Source organism: Zootoca vivipara, chromosome 5, assembly GCF_963506605.1.
Source record: "Zootoca vivipara chromosome 5, rZooViv1.1, whole genome shotgun sequence".
In the NCBI taxonomy this organism is placed as follows: domain Eukaryota; kingdom Metazoa; phylum Chordata; class Lepidosauria; order Squamata; family Lacertidae; genus Zootoca; species Zootoca vivipara.
The window spans coordinates 4,655,588-4,671,963 of NC_083280.1; the positions used below are offsets into that span (position 1 = coordinate 4,655,588).

The following is a 16,376-nucleotide window of genomic DNA, read 5'->3' on the forward strand; positions in this document are numbered from 1 at the left end:
CATAATTTTAATGGTAGGTTTATTGTAGCTGTGAGAGACAGAATAACAACAGGAAAACCCCCAGAAACCCAGAAGACAAAAGTCAGAGATTGACAGCTATTCTTTAGAGCAGGCATCCCCAAACTGCGGCCCTCCAGATGTTTTGGCCTACAACTCCCATGATCCCTAGCTAACAGGACCAGTGGTCGGGGAAGATGGGAATTGTAGTCCAAAACATCTGGAGGGCCAAAGTTTGGGGATGCCTGCTATAGAAGTAGCCCAATAATTGCCTCATGTCTTAACCACTGTGGCTTCAGAAAATTCCCCTGGGTCCAGTCTACCTGACAGATGCTTCTGAACCAGCACTGCCATCTGCCTTCTCACAGAGAGAGCTGGCTGAGCCATTTCCTCCCGACCAGCCATTTTGCAGAGCTGCAGCAAATGCTTTGGGGCATTCAACCTCTGGGATCAAGCAGTCAAGGCACTTCTTCAAGAGTCCCCTGTTTGCTCCTGAATGAGATATTGCCTGCAGGACAACAGCAGAGCAGCATCTAGGAGGAGGGAAGCAATGAGCAAAAGGGGAGGGGACACAAACAAGAAGCAATGAGGACCCTTCTTACCATAGATGCATCTATCTGAGCTAGCAGCCGGGGGTTGTTCTGTTCGACAGCCTCCAAGCACTGTAACATGGCTGTCACATGAGCATCACTGAGCAGGAATGCGGAGTCTGCAAAAAGAATAAAAAGGGAAAAGGAAAACTCGAGTTGATATAATAATAATGATAATAATAATTATTATTATTATTCTTACAGTGATACCTCGACATACGAATGATTCGACTTCCGAAGTCGACAACCCTGGAAGTCTTTTTGTCCCTCGCGCCCTGCGCCTGTGCAAAGCGGCGCCCACAGTCGGCGCATGTGCAGAAGTGCGAAACCGCGCTTCGCGCATGCACAGAAGCCCCGCTTCGACATCCGAAGACTTCAACTTACGAAGACAGCCGCAGAAAGGATCGTCTTCGTAAGTCGAGGTACCACTGTATTATTATTTATTTATTTATTTATTTATTTATTTATTTATTTATTTATACCCTGCCCATCTGGCTGGGTTTCCCCCACCACTCTGGGTGGCTTCCAACAAATAGCAAAATACATTAAAATATCACAGATTAAAAACTTCCCTAAACAGGGCTGCCTTTAGGTGTTTTCTAAATGTCAGGTAGTTGTTTATCTCCTTGACCTCCAATGGGAGGGTGTTCTACAGGGCGGGTGCCACTACCGAAAAGGCCCTCTGCCTGGTTCCCTATAGCTTTGCTTCTCCCAGTGAGGGAAGCGCCAGAAGGCCCTCGGCGCTGGACCTCAGTGTCCGGGCAGAACGATGGGGGTGGAGACGCTCCTTCAGGTATACAGGACCAAGGCCGTTTAGGGCTTTAAAGGTCAGCACCAACACTTTGAATTGTGCTCGGAAACGTAAAGGTAAAGGTAAAGGGGCCCCTGACCATCAGGTCCAGTCGTGTCCAACTCTGGGGTTGCGGCGCTCATCTCGCTCTATAGGCCGAGGGAGCCGGCGTTTGTCCGCAGACAGCTTCCGTGAACCAGAGCAGCGCACAGAAGCGCCGTTTACCTTCCCGCCGGAGCGGTCCCTATTTATCTACTTGCACTTTGATGTGCTTTTGAACTGCTAGGTGCGCAGGAGCTGGGACCGAGCAACAGGAGCTCACCCCGTTGCAGGGATTTGAACCGCCGACCTTCTGATCAGCAAGCCCTAGACTCTGTGGTTTAACCCACAGCGCCACCTGGGAGCCAATGTAGGTCTCTTAGGACTGGTGTTATGTGGTCTCGGCAGCCACTCCCGGTCACATGTCTAGCTGCCGCATTCTGGATTAATTGCAGTTTCCGGGTCACCTTCAAAGGTAGCCCCATGTAGAGCGCATTGCAGTAGTCCAAGCGGGAGATAACTAGAGCATGCACCACTGTATTATTATTTCTACCCCGCCCATCTGGCTGGGTTTCCCCAGCCACTCTGAGCGGCTTCCAACAAAATATTAAAATACAAGGAGTATTGGCTTATTGTTCCTTTACATGGTGAAGCACACAGTATTTGCATCCCTAATGTCCCAGTCCTCTGGGCTTCATGCTACAGAAGAGAGGGGAGAAGAAGTACCCAGGGGACGTTCAGAAGGAAGGGAGGGACTTCCTACAAGCTATGTGTTACTTAGCTTTCTATTCTTCCCCAAGGGTGCGGAGCAATTCTAAAAAATGATAATACTTTTTAAGTCAAATAAAAACCAAAAATAAAAGGATCCCCCAGCAAAAATACTGAAGAAGTTTTTTAAAAAAGTAGCCCAAACTTGACTGTCTTACAGTCCTTCTCAGAAAGCATTCAACACCCAATGAATTCACAGGGAAAAGATGTCAATGGTTGCGGGGCAGTCTTCAGAAGCCTCTTGCAAGTTATAAATGAGACGGCCATCTTGAAGGTGTTGGGACAAGTATCCTTGCACCTCTGCTCTTCACTCACTTAGCACTTCCCTGTTGACATACAATCAGGGAGTTGGCCAGGTCAGGTGTCATCTCCTCCAAACCCTGCTGATGCAGCTTCCCTGCACACTGGAAATCTATTGTATCAACCAGGAGAATTCTAGGCTTGCCTTCTCCACAACTTGGTAGTTTGCACTGCAGTGCAACAGGGATGGGTTCCTGTAAATGGTTCTCATGCCACATCCGTCACCAGAGAGTTCCTAGAATTAGACACAGCCAGTGACACGGAAGAAGCTCCCTCTGCAGGAACAGTCCCCTAGTATGTTCCTTGACAGTTGCATCACCCATGGACACTCCATCTCAACAGAAGAATTGCAGAAGCAGACTCTGCAGCTGTGTGACAACAACAAAGGCCTCTTGAATGTCTCCCTTCATGGCATGCCAATTAGGACAAGGGACCCCCTCCTCCCCAGCCTTCATGGTACAAGCTCTACACTTAAGGCTTTGTATCAACAGGCTGTGATCATAAGCATGCGGGGGCTGAGGATACAAAAAAGCACCAGCAAGGGTTTGGGAGTTAAGGAAGTAGGCCCCAAGGAAAGGGCCCATTACAGTGGTACCTCGGGTTACAGATGCTTCAGGTTACAGACCCAGAAATAGTACCTCGGATTAAGAACTTTGCTTAAGGATGAGAATAGAAATCGTGCGGCGGCAGCGGGAGGCCCCATTAGCTAAAGTGGTACCTCAGGTTAAGAACAGTTTCAGGTTAAGAACGGACCTCCAGAACAAATTAAGTTCTTAACCCGAGGTACCACTGTACTTAGTAGTAGATCACATGCTTTGAATGCAGAAGGTCCCTGGTTCAGTCCCAGTTAAAAGGATTTCAGATACCGTAGTAGGGCTGGGAAACTTTTCCAGATGGCCTTGCAAGAGCCACTCCCAGTCAGAGCAGCTAATTGTGGCCTAGCTGGATTAATAGTCTGATGGGATATAAGGCAGCGTCCTTTGTTCCTGGGCATTTATTCTTTCTACTCTCTGCCATAAAAGCAGAGCCCCATAGGCCTAGTTCTCACTTAAGTGGTAAGCCTGCTCCACTTCAGACTGCAGATGAGGGCTCGTGCAATGGAAATATCCCTTGCACACTGAAAACCAGCATATCAGGAGAAGGCTAGACTAGAACCCTTGTCTTTGACGCTGTAGTATTCTATGTGGATTTTTGTTCGTTTTTTGGTATCAAATAATTAAAGCTCAGCAAGAATTAAGCCTGGGTCTCCCAAGAGAAGGCCAACAGAGAAGACTTCCTTTTTGACTGAGATGCAGGCCTTTCTCTAAAGAAATTTAGTTACCTAAAAGTATTTATCTTTAGTGCAAGGAGTTTGAGGTTTCCATGTCTATCCTGTACTTGGCTTTCAGTGTCATCCATATTATGTGCCCTGTACACTGGCTCTTTTTAGGCAATGTTCTGTGCTGCACCTTGACTGCTATCACACTCAACAGCTTACTTTTCCAGATATATTTATTAGTTTGCATTTGTATGTGCACATACATAAAATACAGAGCAAAATGAGACATCAAACAAAAATATTAGGAGGAGGATTTGCACTTCAGTAAAACAAATTTAGCCAGGTCATCCATGTTTAAAAGAATATGAATGTGAAACACAAAAAGAGGATATGAAAATTGATGAACTGCCAGATAAATAAGGAAGCAGCTTTAATAAAGTGAAAGCAATACAACAGAACAGCTACAAAAGACATGATGTGAAACAATAGACGAGGCAGCACAGTTCATTGCTTTGTTTTTTTTCCCCAGGGATGAGAAACCTTTTTCAGCCTAAGAGGCACATTCCCTCCTGGGAAACCTCCAGAGGAGCACATGCAGAACTCTGAAGAGCAACAGGCGTGACTGTTTCCTTTGCCCTTTTATCCAAAGATCCCGCAACAGTATTGTAGTTATTGTCTACAATGCCCAGCAGTGGCTCTACAGGGTTTCAGGCCTATGTGGAAATGCTGGGGGTTGAAATGGTGATCTTCCACATGCAAAGCAGACAACCTACCGCTGAGCCATAACCCTTCCACATCCTTTAAACAACATTTGCCAACATGGCCAGCCTGGGACTTGAACCTCAGGTTTGGGGAAGGCCTCAGGTTTGGGGAAGCCACCTGTGGCTGTCTGAAAGCTGCTGCGATGAAGGTCCCTTCCTTTTGTCTTATAACTTCAGCCTCTCAATTATTAAAAGAACTAACAGGGATTTCTGCGGTAAATCAAACCTCCCACTTATCCCTCTAGTCTTTCTTTGAACCCTCTAGCGCTCGTGGGTTTTTAAAATAAAAGAGAGTCCTCTTCCAGCATAAACGTGACCAGGTACCCTTTTAAACTCTGGGCTATAAACGAGACTATCCCTTGTGTCCTCAGTGTAAGGGGTTCAACCACTAGAAATCCCCTACAGTGGTGCCTCGCTAGACGAATTTAATTTGTTCCACGGGTCTTTTCTTATAACGAAAAATTCGTCTAGCGAATCCCATAGGAATGCATTGAATTTTATTTTATTTTATTTGCCCATAGGAACGCATTAATTGAATTTCAATGCATTCCTATGGGAAACCGCGATTCGCTAGATGAATTTTTCATAAAACGAATTCATCTAGAGAGGCAACCTCCGCTCGAAAAATCCTTTCGTTAAGCGGAAATTTCGTTAAGCAGGGCATTCGTTAAGCGAGGCACCACTGTACTGTAAAAGCTTGCCACTCCCCTGAGGTAACTTTGTGACACCCTGGGTCTGTCAGTCGTAATGGTTACATCAAGGTTTCTTGTGAACAAGCTTAGTTTCAGTGGTAGTATCTTTGTTAATCATATAATTGATAACCTCATAAATACCTAGCCTAAACCTACCCTCCTAGATCTTCTTTTCAACCACCCTCACACTCCCGCTCCCAAGCACCCTCTCAACTGACAAAATGGCTGCCCCTTCTCTTTAAACATTCAACCATTCCCCTCCCCTCATGGAATGTCCAGTCAGTCGACACGGGGTCTGAGTTAACCCTTGATGGGTCGGGTTGATAAGGCTATACCAAACAGCGCAAAAACGTCACAGCTGCGTTTTGTTTGCAGGCTTGCCAAGCGCTGACGACAGGGTACCACATCTCAAAGCAGGCTCTTGGGCAGAAGAGATGACGTCCCAAGAATGGCACAAGAAAGAAGACGAAGAGCGTGGCTTTCATCTTACCTGCATAGAACTTCCTGGTGTACTGTTTGTTCCCAAGCAGAGGCTTCAGCTGAGCTGACAGGCAATGGAACTGCAGGCTGTGCTGGAGCCACGCCTCTGCAATGGCTCGATCACAGGCGCCGTCGGTGTTCCGCTGTCCGTTCTCGTACAGGTTGATAAACTGGAAGACAGAAGGTACTTCCTCTGAAAAGCTGGCAGAGACTAGCAGGTAATGGACAGTGGCGTACTCCTCTTAGCATCTTTCTCAATTTGCCACTGTCCCTGAAAGCGTACGAGGGACTGCTGCTTGAGGAACCAGCTGACAAATGAGAGGCAGCATAGCCTAGGCTGCCGGAAAGCCACTCTATATCAGCATCAGTTCCCCATTCGCACAGCAGGGAAAACAATGGCCTCACTTTGCAAGCCTGAGATGTGTTATAACCCTTAGAGAAGGAGGAAGCTGTCTCCCCTCAGCGGACCCCATTTTCTGGCCTGATTATTCTCTAAATGAAGACAGTAGCAGCAGCCCCAATACAACACACCTACATATGCTTTCCATGACAATCACACCAATCTCCCTGTTTTATATCACGACACTCGCCATTGATCCAGTGTCAGAACTCAAGCTGCAGCAGGTCCCAAAGGGAGCTTGATGGAAATTCAGTTATGTTATTGTTATTTTATTATTATTATTATTATTATTATTATTATTATTATTATTATTATTACTTTTAAACTTTCCCCAGGTCTTAAGCTGCTTGCATTTTCTCACCATCCTTGGGCTACAGGTAAGAGTCCTCAGCTCCCTCCCACCTGCTGTCAGCACTTTTTATCTGAGTTACATTCCAACTTCCTGCAAACTATCCCAGCAAGATTTGCATTTCAGACCTTCCGTAAAGGTTAAAAAAACCAAAAAGGCAAGTGACTTCTGCTCACCTCATCAAACTTGTCCCCCACCCCCTGGCAAGATCTTCTTTCCCCAAAACATGAGCTCACCTTTTCAATGTGATGGGCAGCATGTGGGCTCAACCAACGGAGGTCCTTCACAAACTGCCAATAATCCCTCTGCCTGCAACACACCTGCCCAGGAAATACACAGAGTTAAAATTCCCCTGGCAGTGCCAGCTCAATACATGCTCAGAGACCAGATCCATTAAGAGACAGGCTTAGAAAGGGGAAGGAAATTAACCCCTTTACCGCTGTCAGTTATGAACTATGGACCAAAACATGTCAGGTGGTTTGAGGTGCTACTTCTGAAACAATCTCTGTTACAGCTTATTTTGTATCTTCCTTCTCTCAAGCAGTTACAAAAAGCCAGACAAGAACAGAGTCAAGAATTCAATGCCTTCCTGATATCTGGATATCTGGAATCACCTGGTTGGTACATAATGCTAAATCATAGTTTATCAATCTGTGCTTTAGTGTTATGTGTGTACCCTGCCCAGCAGCTTACCTAGATTTACTGCCAAAAACCGATGATCTGAAGTCATGGGTTTTTGCTGGCTTATGAAACCTGGCTTGTTTTAAACATGGCTTGACATTATGTGTGAATTCTTTTCCATTACCCGTGGTTTGTTTGGAAACACACACACACACACTCACCAAACTACAAAGGCATGAGGCAAGAGTAACTGTTGTGCCATCAGCATATTGCTGACAATGTACTCCAAAACTTTGGATGACCTCACTCAGGGTATGGGATAAAACTGAACCCTGAGGAACCCCACACTGAAAGCTCCGTGAGGCCAAAGAGCACTCCTCAATTATCACCCTCTGGAAATGACCATCCAAATAGGACCAGAACCACTGAAAAGTGGTGCCACCTACCCCTAACTTGGACAGTCACTCCAGAAGGATACCATGATGGGAAGCTGCTGGTGAATGAATGGGTACACATTTCCCCTGTCTGCCTCTTAATGGAAGTCATACAGGGTGACCAAAGCAGTTTCTGTGCCCAAACCGGGCCTAAAACCCAATTGAAATGGGATCTAAAAATATACGTTTCCTCCAACAGCGTCTGGATCTGGTCTGTGACTACCTGCTCAAGAACCTTGCCCAAGAATATAACATCTTAATTACATTGTTATGGCTCAACCTTACCCAGGCAACAAATTATATACAGTATTTTAAAACCTGGAACAGTTATATCCTGTCTTTCTGATTAAAATGATCAAGGGGGCAGCTGTATGGATGGAGCAGACAATGAATGGTGCAAATACAAATGGAACTAAATTAGGTTAGACAGGAAGGCCAAAGCAAACACCACACTACACATCCTATAGTTTTATAAACAAAAACAGATTTTATAGAGCAGCTAACATTAATATAACACTGAACCAAATAAGAATCAGTGTATTTTTGAAGTGACAATACCCAGGCTTGCAAGATACCAGATTTTGCATGAATTTAGGAATCTTAAGGTGAGTGCATTCATGCTCTTATTTAACTGTGTGCCAAAATTCCCAAGATGCTGATTTCTTCTTTCTATGCAGAAAATGCACTGATCACTAGTAACTTTGGTTAAAGCTTATCCACTACAGGCAATGATTGTTTTGTACATGTTCAAAATACGTGTGACTGTGCACATATGCATCGGCGCAACCCAGAAGTGCCCGGGAAAAGGGGTGGGTCGGGGGCATGACAGGGCGGAGAGCACTTACACGAGCTCCACCAATACGTGCAAGGGTCAGGAATGCAAAACCTGCACGAAACGGGGGTATTTGCCCATATTGCAACAAACAGCCTGATTTTATCTCTAGAGGACTGCAAAAGCCCTACAGAACAGATTATTACTAATTATTATCTCAAAAGGACAATATTCCATTCCACAAGATGATAAAGACAAGTTAATGATTTATTCTTGCAACTACAGTGGCAGAAGTAACTGTTGGTTGTTGTGGGAGTGAAGGAAATAATGCTGTTTGACATCTAACGGCAGCACAGCTAGGGAATTGGATGTCTAGACTAGAGGGCAAGGCTATCAATGCCACAATGGCTATATTCCACCACCACCACGGGAGGCAACATGCCTTGAATACCAACTATTGGGAATCACAGGTGGGCAGAGTGCCGTTGTACTCATGTCCTGCTTGCAGGCTTCCCACAGCCACTGTGAGAACAGGATGCTGGACTAGTTGGGCCATTGGCCTGGTCTTCTTATATACATGCTCAGAAGTACCACTGCTCTAAAAAATGTGTATGAATGTGCAGGGGAGGCATGATAGAGCTTTGTAAAATCATGAACAGTGTGAAGAGAACAAAACCTTCCAGTTCAGAGGGAATCTATTTCCCAGGGGATCCTCTTCAAGGAAAGCAGGAGCTATCACCTTGGAAAAAGGAAGGGCTGAACGCTGAAAATGACTGCAGATGGGGAGACAAAAGGGCTTGCCTAAGGTCACCTAGGAAAGGAAATATGATCCAACTAACTCTTGGATCACAGCTCTACTATACCTGCTCTCCCCACCACCACCTTTTTCTTTTTTACAAAAACAAGCACTAGTTGGCCCAGTTCTCAGTCTTCCCTCACTTCTTCCTCAGCATCTTGTTCTGTGGATGCAACCCGACTACTAACATTCCTATCTATTCTCGCCCAAGACATGATGTCTACGTCAGATTTTAGACAAGATGATTAAGGGATCCATTTTATGACTGTCCCAGGTGAACACCGATCAAGAAAACCACCTGCTAAAGCAGCAGTAAGAGTATAAACTCCAGAGAAAGCCAAGAAAGCCTACCTTGTCTGGAATGAGCCCATGATACAGAATGCTGTGCATGTCCCTGCAGAGTCGCTCCAAGCCACCATACTTAGACCAGACGTTGGGATTGTTTATAGACACCAAACCTTCCACTGTCGTCTTCAGGTTGCCGAGCAACTTCCAGTGCTCCTTCCTGAAAAGTGCAGACCATCAGTTCTGCTGCACAGGCAAATTTCCTTGCTGCTTTGTGACCCTTTACAATGTCATCATTGTGGAAAAACAGTAACATGAGCAGGATGTGGTGTCACCAGTTCAAGTTCAACAGAAACCCCATCCATGCTGTTCTAACACAACTACCGTACTTATGCCAGTACAGATGGCGCAAAAGCTCCTCTGCTGCAGTCCTGGTTGGAGAGCTTCCTCCCAAGCATTTTCCCTTGTGACATCCACACTTTAACAGCATTTCTTCTTCTTTTTTAAAGAAAGAAAGCTTAAAAGGGTAAATTATAAACTTATCATGGTCTGGAGAAAAGCAGACGCAGAAATTCCTTTGGGAGGTAGGGCAGGATAGAATCATCAACGTCTCTCACACAGATTCATAGAGTTCAAAGAGGCCACGAGGATCATCTAGTCCAATTCCCTGCAATGCAGGAATCTTTCACCCAATGTGGGGCTCAAACCCACAGCCCTGAGATTCGAGCCCCACATTGGATGAAAGATGCTCTATCAACTGAGCTGTCCCCATACCCATTGATAGGTAAGAGATTCAGGAGAGTCAAAAACAAGCACTTCTTCACACAGCACATAATTACGGTAACTTATAAAATTCGCTCCCACAAGATGTGGCAGTGGCTAGTAGCTTAAAAGAGGAAGTAGCCAGATGCACAGAGCTTTGGGCTATCAATGGCTAATAGCCGTACAGCAATAGCTAAACAGAACCTTCAGGTTCAGAGGCAGTCTACCTCTGCATACTTGCTGCTGTGCAGGGAGGCCCAAGCCTTCATGACTTGTTTCTGTATTTCCTGGAGACATCCAGCAGACCATTGTTAGAACAGGATGTCATGCAAGATGGATCTTTGGTTCCCATTCAACAGAACTCTAGAACCACCATGGGAGAAAATTTCACTGAGTGCACCCTAAAACTGAAGAGGATCTCCCAAGTTTTTAAAATAATAATACAAGAGCTGCAATCCAGAGAGGCCATTTAAGAACTTGATTATTATATTATTTACTGGTTACGTATAACCATCTGTGTACACGGTGCTTTACAAAGGAACATTTTTATTTTATTTGCAGATCTATAAACTGCTTCATACCCAAAAGCTACAAAAGTGGTGTACAGCAAGATAACAAAGAGATTAAAATACTAACCCAGACTTAATGAACACCATAAAACCAGTTCCTTAATTGTACTGTTAAGATTCCATAAAATGACAGGCTTCCACTTCAAGGAAATATTGCTTTTTTTAAAAAAGTATTCAATAAATGCCTAAATATCATGGTCCTAGGTACTTGCTTAAATACAGTGGGCAACCAGTTCTAGAAGGCTGGAGCTGCAACACTAAAAGCCCTCTTTCCAATACTTACAAAGTATACCTCTGTGGCAGGAGATACTCTCAGCAGTGCCCACCTGAGAAGTGCATTTGCTAAAATACAGAGTGAGGCAGTCCCTCAAGCAAGCTGGCACCAAGTTATTTATGGCTTTAAATGCTAAAAGCAGAGCATTGAACTGTGCCCAGTAACATATTGGCTGCCATTTCAGTGGCGTCAACAGGGTGGGCCAAGCAACAACCTACCTGCTGCAGTCTGCACCAGCTTGTGGACTAAGCCCAAGGGAAGCCTCACATAGAACACACTGCAGTCATTCATTCCAGAGGTTACTAGTGCCAGGACCACAGTGTCCAAGCTATGGGGAGTGGAGGAAAGCTTCGGGGTGTACCACCATCCAGCTTCCCTGGTGGCTTCCCACAACAGGGAGCGTCTCAAGGACCATGTTTGCCTTGGGGTGGGGGTGGGGTGAGAAGCAGCACATCTTCTAAATCGAACTACCGGTAATTGCCTTTTCCTCTTATCATAACTTTTTACAAAAATCTGCTGATTGTGGTAAGAATATTATGTAAACCACTTAGTGAATTGTGCCTAAAAAGCAGTTAATCAACACCCTTAAATAAATAATTATATTGGTCCAAGAACTGGCCACAGCTATCTAACAATGGAAGAGAAGCAAGAGAGGTGGTGAATCCCTTCTCCAAGCAGCTTATATTCTATGACAGCAGGGCAGAAAGGGGAGGGGTATCATGGAATCAACATAGGGAAACCCAGCCAGATGGGCGGGGTATAAATATGTTGTTGTTGTTGTTGTTGTTGTTGCACTGCTTGGTTTGCCCTGCATTATTTGTGTTTCGATTGTTTTCTAGTCTTGTGTGTGTAGATACCACTGTTGGGTAGAAAGCCAGCATTTCAAATATTTTACAGGAAAACCATTACATTAAATTGGGGCGAGGAGTTGAGCAAATTCAGTAATGGAAACAGCGGGTGGGGGGTGGATGCAAGAGTGAGAGGTCATGCCATTTATGGTGTTCTGGGAGGGTGCTCCAGACAAAGGGCCAAAAGTGTTTTGAAGCAGAGAGCTTTGGGGCAACTGAGGGTGGTGGAGTTTAGGGTCAAGGGGCTTTGTAAGCCAGGGAACAGAAAAGAGGGCTGGCAGGCTCTGAGCTCGGACTATATTTAGAAGCCTCCTCTGTTTTTGTCTGCACCAGAGAAAATGCATTGCATATTAAAAATAAAATTGGACACCCCTGGACACACACAAAAAAACCAACCGAAGCCCAAAAAAACCCAGAAGGCTGCCCTAGGACAGGAGCTGCATTTGTTCATTGCTTAAATGAATGCTCAGGCTCATGAAAATCAGAGTAAAAACTCAACCACAGGGAAGATGTCATGTCTTCCCTGCAGAGCTTATACAAAATTGCAAGAGTGTGTTGTAGGAAAAGCTCATGCACCACATCCTTTCCTGAATGAAGCGCTCTGGTAATCTGCTACTTTTTTATGGCAGATACCGGTAGGAATTGCTTTTGAGTCAGACTCTTTATCTACAAATGCCACTCTCTTATGACTTCCTTAACAGTGTTCTCTTTCTCCCCCCAACCATACACAGTGCCACAACAGGGGAAAACTGTATGAACACGAAGTAAGTTTGGGATCCAAATCCTCAAGACCACAGTTCTAGACTAGCAGTGCACATTTCCATCTCCCTTCTGCCATACACGAGCTATAACCCTTTATTGCAGAATTATCTTGGCCACATGCCCTTGGATCCTGCAACAGCACCCTATAACACCTGAACTTCCTTACAAGAGAGCTGCTGTGTTCCAATTACTGCTACCAATATGTGTTCAAATACTGAGCTGGCAATTATCAGCCGGAGAGCCCAGGACAAATGGTGAAGAATCAGGGCAGGGCAGCAAGAGAAAGGAGAAGAGCGGCAGGAGGTGGGGAAGAGAATCGCTTCCTCAGCAAGTCCTTGCAAAGCTGGCTGAAAGAACAGCAACAGATCTGTCACATTCCTACAAATGAGTCACTCTACTACACTGGAATGCCTTTTCTTTCTTTCTTTTGCTTTTTCAAGAAGGCTTCCAATGCATCACTGAACCAAAATTGTATTTAATGTTCTGTTTTTATGAAACCATTTCTACCCTGCATCTTCCACACAAATTGGGTTCCCAGAATGACTTACAAACCAGGGAAAGCATAATAATAATAATAATAATAATAATAATAATAATAATAATAATAATAATAATAATATCAAGGAAGCAGCCTCAGCAACAAAACAACAATACACACAGAAATGGCAGGGTGGGCCACAAAATGTGTGTTCAAGCAAAACAGTTGTCACTTGCTAGCCAAATGTGTTCATGTATGAAGAGCACAGAAGTCCTTGGAATTCACTGTGCCAATGTCTGGCTGCTGCAGATGAGAAAACACAATCGTGTGCCCCTATAAGGTGCATTTCAGAGCAAGAAGGATAAGAAGAGCCTGGAAATGGTGGAGGGGACAGCCCTGTTAGTCTAGGGTTCTGCTTGCAGGGAGCCCACAGCCATCTGGCTGGCAACAGTGAGAACTGGATGCTGGAAAGATGGGCCTTTGGTCTGATCCAGCAGAAATCTTATGTTCTTAATGTGTGGGATACACAAAGTCAGGACATACAGAACAAGCCCACATCCAGAACTTCCCAAGGCCTGTGTCTATTTTTGCAGTGAAAAATAACATTATCCTTTTTGGTTAACTTAATTGTTAATTGTTTCTTAAAAGGACTCTCATCCAAAAGTTGCTATTGAGGGACACCCACCAGGAACTCTGAAAGGGCCGTTGCTGCTTGTCTCCCAACTTGAAAAGGTTGCCTGAAAAGCGGAGACTTAAACACAAACCTTTTTGAATGCAAGAGTTTGGTTTCCAAGACAACAAGCAGCAAATTGGCTTGTGCCATCAAGCCTATTCCTCCCATAAAGCTGGTTCTCCTGGGAAATGGAAACTAAATCTTAAGGCAATGATCTAAGTTGACAGATGACTCACAATCAGCTCACTTTCCTTCCAACCAAGTTGGCATGGGAGAAGAGAGAGCTGACAGACTGGGAGAAAGCAGACCCTAAACCAGCATGCACAATGCCTGTGGCCACAGTCAAACATTAGGGCAACTTTCACCGTAATAAAACCCTGAAGTTATTAACTAGCACGGCTTTGCAACAGGGCAGAAGCTGAAGCTTCTGCAAAGCAGAACGTGAGTGCAGAAGCACTCTCCCCACTTGTGAATCCCAGCAACTCGTATTCAGAGGAATAATGACTCCAACCCTGGAGGCAGAAGAACATAGACCAGATGACCCTTGGGTCCCTTCCAGCTCTATGATTCTATGACCCTTACTAGAGTCCATATAGCCTGAAACACCCACTGTAATGGTGCCAATACCTGAGATGATGGGGCGTCCTGGATTTCCTAGTTTGTGTATTTTAGGTAGAGGATAGAAAGTTCCTGGTCGAGGTTCCGCTGGTGTAAGTGTTACTGAACTCAACAGGGCATAGTTCTATGTAAACAATGAATATTGCAATTGTAAATTGTCTAAATTGATCTAACAGAGATGCAAAAGGTCTCTCTACAAACAAGTTCTGACGTCTGTCTTCACCTGCACAGATTATGCCAGAGCTTGACAGCATTGGTATCATGGAGGGTAGATATAAAAGTCATCAAGCTTAGCAATGCAAAGCAGGTGGGTTTCAAGGGAGAAGCAGTGCAAACAGTCTTTTAATAGGCAGATCCAAGCTAGGTCCACCTCCCCCCCCCTTGTCCCTGAAATGCACGAATGTACGAATGACCAGCCAAACTAGGTAACACAACAGCAGCCTTTGATGGGCCTGCCTTCTGCTGGCCTGTAGCCCTATGCAAAATTTTGAGTTATACATAACTCTAGAGCAGAGTTTTAATTAGGCAACTGTTGAAAATGACTAAGCGCTTATCCCTTTTATCAAGATTTAGGAGCGCTTTACATTTTAGTGTATACCTTTGACAAGCAGGTGTCAGGGCGGGGAGAGAAACAATCATAGCCATTGCAAGTGCTTCGTAGTGTTCTGTATTACTCAAAAGCTGACACCCTATTGGCCTGCTTTTTTCTCTTATATTCTGAGAAGATAGTTTTCACTAAAAGCTATATTAATACCTTGCAACATAAGTAATTATTAATTATTATTATTAATTTATACCCCGCCCATCTGGCTGGGCTTCCCCAGCCACTCTGGGTGGCTTCCAACAGAAAAATACAATACAATAATCTATTAAACATTAAAAGCCTCCCTAAACAGGGCTGCCTTCAGATGTCTTCTAAAAGTGTCTGGTAGTTGTTGTTCTCCTTGACATCTGATGGGAGGGCGTTCCACAGGGTGGGTGCCACTACCGAGAAGGCCCTCTGCCTGGTTCCCTGTAACTTGGCTTCTCACAATGAGGGAACCGCCAGAAGGCCCTCAGTGCTGGACCTCAGTGCCTGCTCTTTCCCAAATCAATCTTTATCACTCAGAAATATTCCACACACATATTATTCTACTGATTTGTTTAATGCAGGAGATCCTGATAAGACACCCTGAGGTTGTCCATAAAGGCTTTTTTTAATGGTGCCTTTCCAACAAGTTGCCCAAGTCAGAGTACAACTATTTCAAACTTACAGCCACCAAATTTCTACCCTCCTGTGTCTTCTTGTGTTCCATTACATGACTAAGATAGCAAGTTTCTAGTCCTTAAGCATGCAAAAAAGCTTGAAAAGAAAATATCTAGTAAAAGTCAGATGATGAGACTGAATTTCCACTGAGCAGCAAAAGAATACCCTTTGATATTACTTCCCACCCACGTACACACAAACCCTTTGCTAGTTCCTCTTATATCTATTATTGCCTGGTCCTAATCCCTGTTCCTAAACCTCACTGATCCAAATTGGAAGACCCCACAATTCAGGGGTTAGGCACATGCTTTGCAATTACCATTATCTCCAGTTAAACAATCTCAGCCTGCAGGGCTTGAAATAACCCCAGCTTGAGATCTGGGGAACCTGATGCCAATCAGAGCAGACAATGCTGGGCCCGATGAATCAATTATCTGACTCTATGTAGGGCAGAAATATATGTTCAATGTATCTTTTGTATACTCCTTTAGTGACTTCACCCCCCCCCAATGAAAGTCAAGTTCTTTGACAACTTAGCTACCAGAGGCAAAATATGCACAATTTATTGTTAACGGCATGAGATTTTTACAGGAAAATGATGGAAGTTTCTGCATACTGCACAGCAAGCACCAAACACATATTGGGCATTATATAGCTCTTAAAATGTACAACAGTAAATAAGCAACATCATTTCTGCCCCAGAAAAGAGATGTAAATAAACTAAATGTTTATGTGACTGATGTCCTTTTGCAATGGGCCTCAGTGGCTGCCCTGTCATCTACATACCCAGTGAACCCATGTGGGAGACCTGTGG

General features: G+C 44.6%; 1 protein-coding gene across 5 annotated transcripts in view; it reads right to left on the reverse strand.

Annotated features, from left to right (window-relative positions):
* RUBCN (rubicon autophagy regulator) overlaps positions 1–16,376 on the reverse strand; it is a 50,932-nt gene that overhangs the window by 32,779 nt on the left and 1,777 nt on the right. For all 5 annotated transcript variants that reach the window (XR_009557551.1, XR_009557550.1, XR_009557549.1 and 2 more), the window contains exons 2-5: positions 9,399–9,552; positions 6,661–6,744; positions 5,686–5,845; positions 600–706 (exon numbers count right to left, since the gene is read on the reverse strand). Coding sequence is in view for 2 of the 5 variants with exons in the window: in XM_035132561.2 (XP_034988452.2) it covers positions 600–706; positions 5,686–5,845; positions 6,661–6,744; positions 9,399–9,552 (505 nt within the window). In the remaining 3 variants the exon portion in view is untranslated. The remainder of the gene's footprint in view (positions 1–599; positions 707–5,685; positions 5,846–6,660; positions 6,745–9,398; positions 9,553–16,376) is intronic.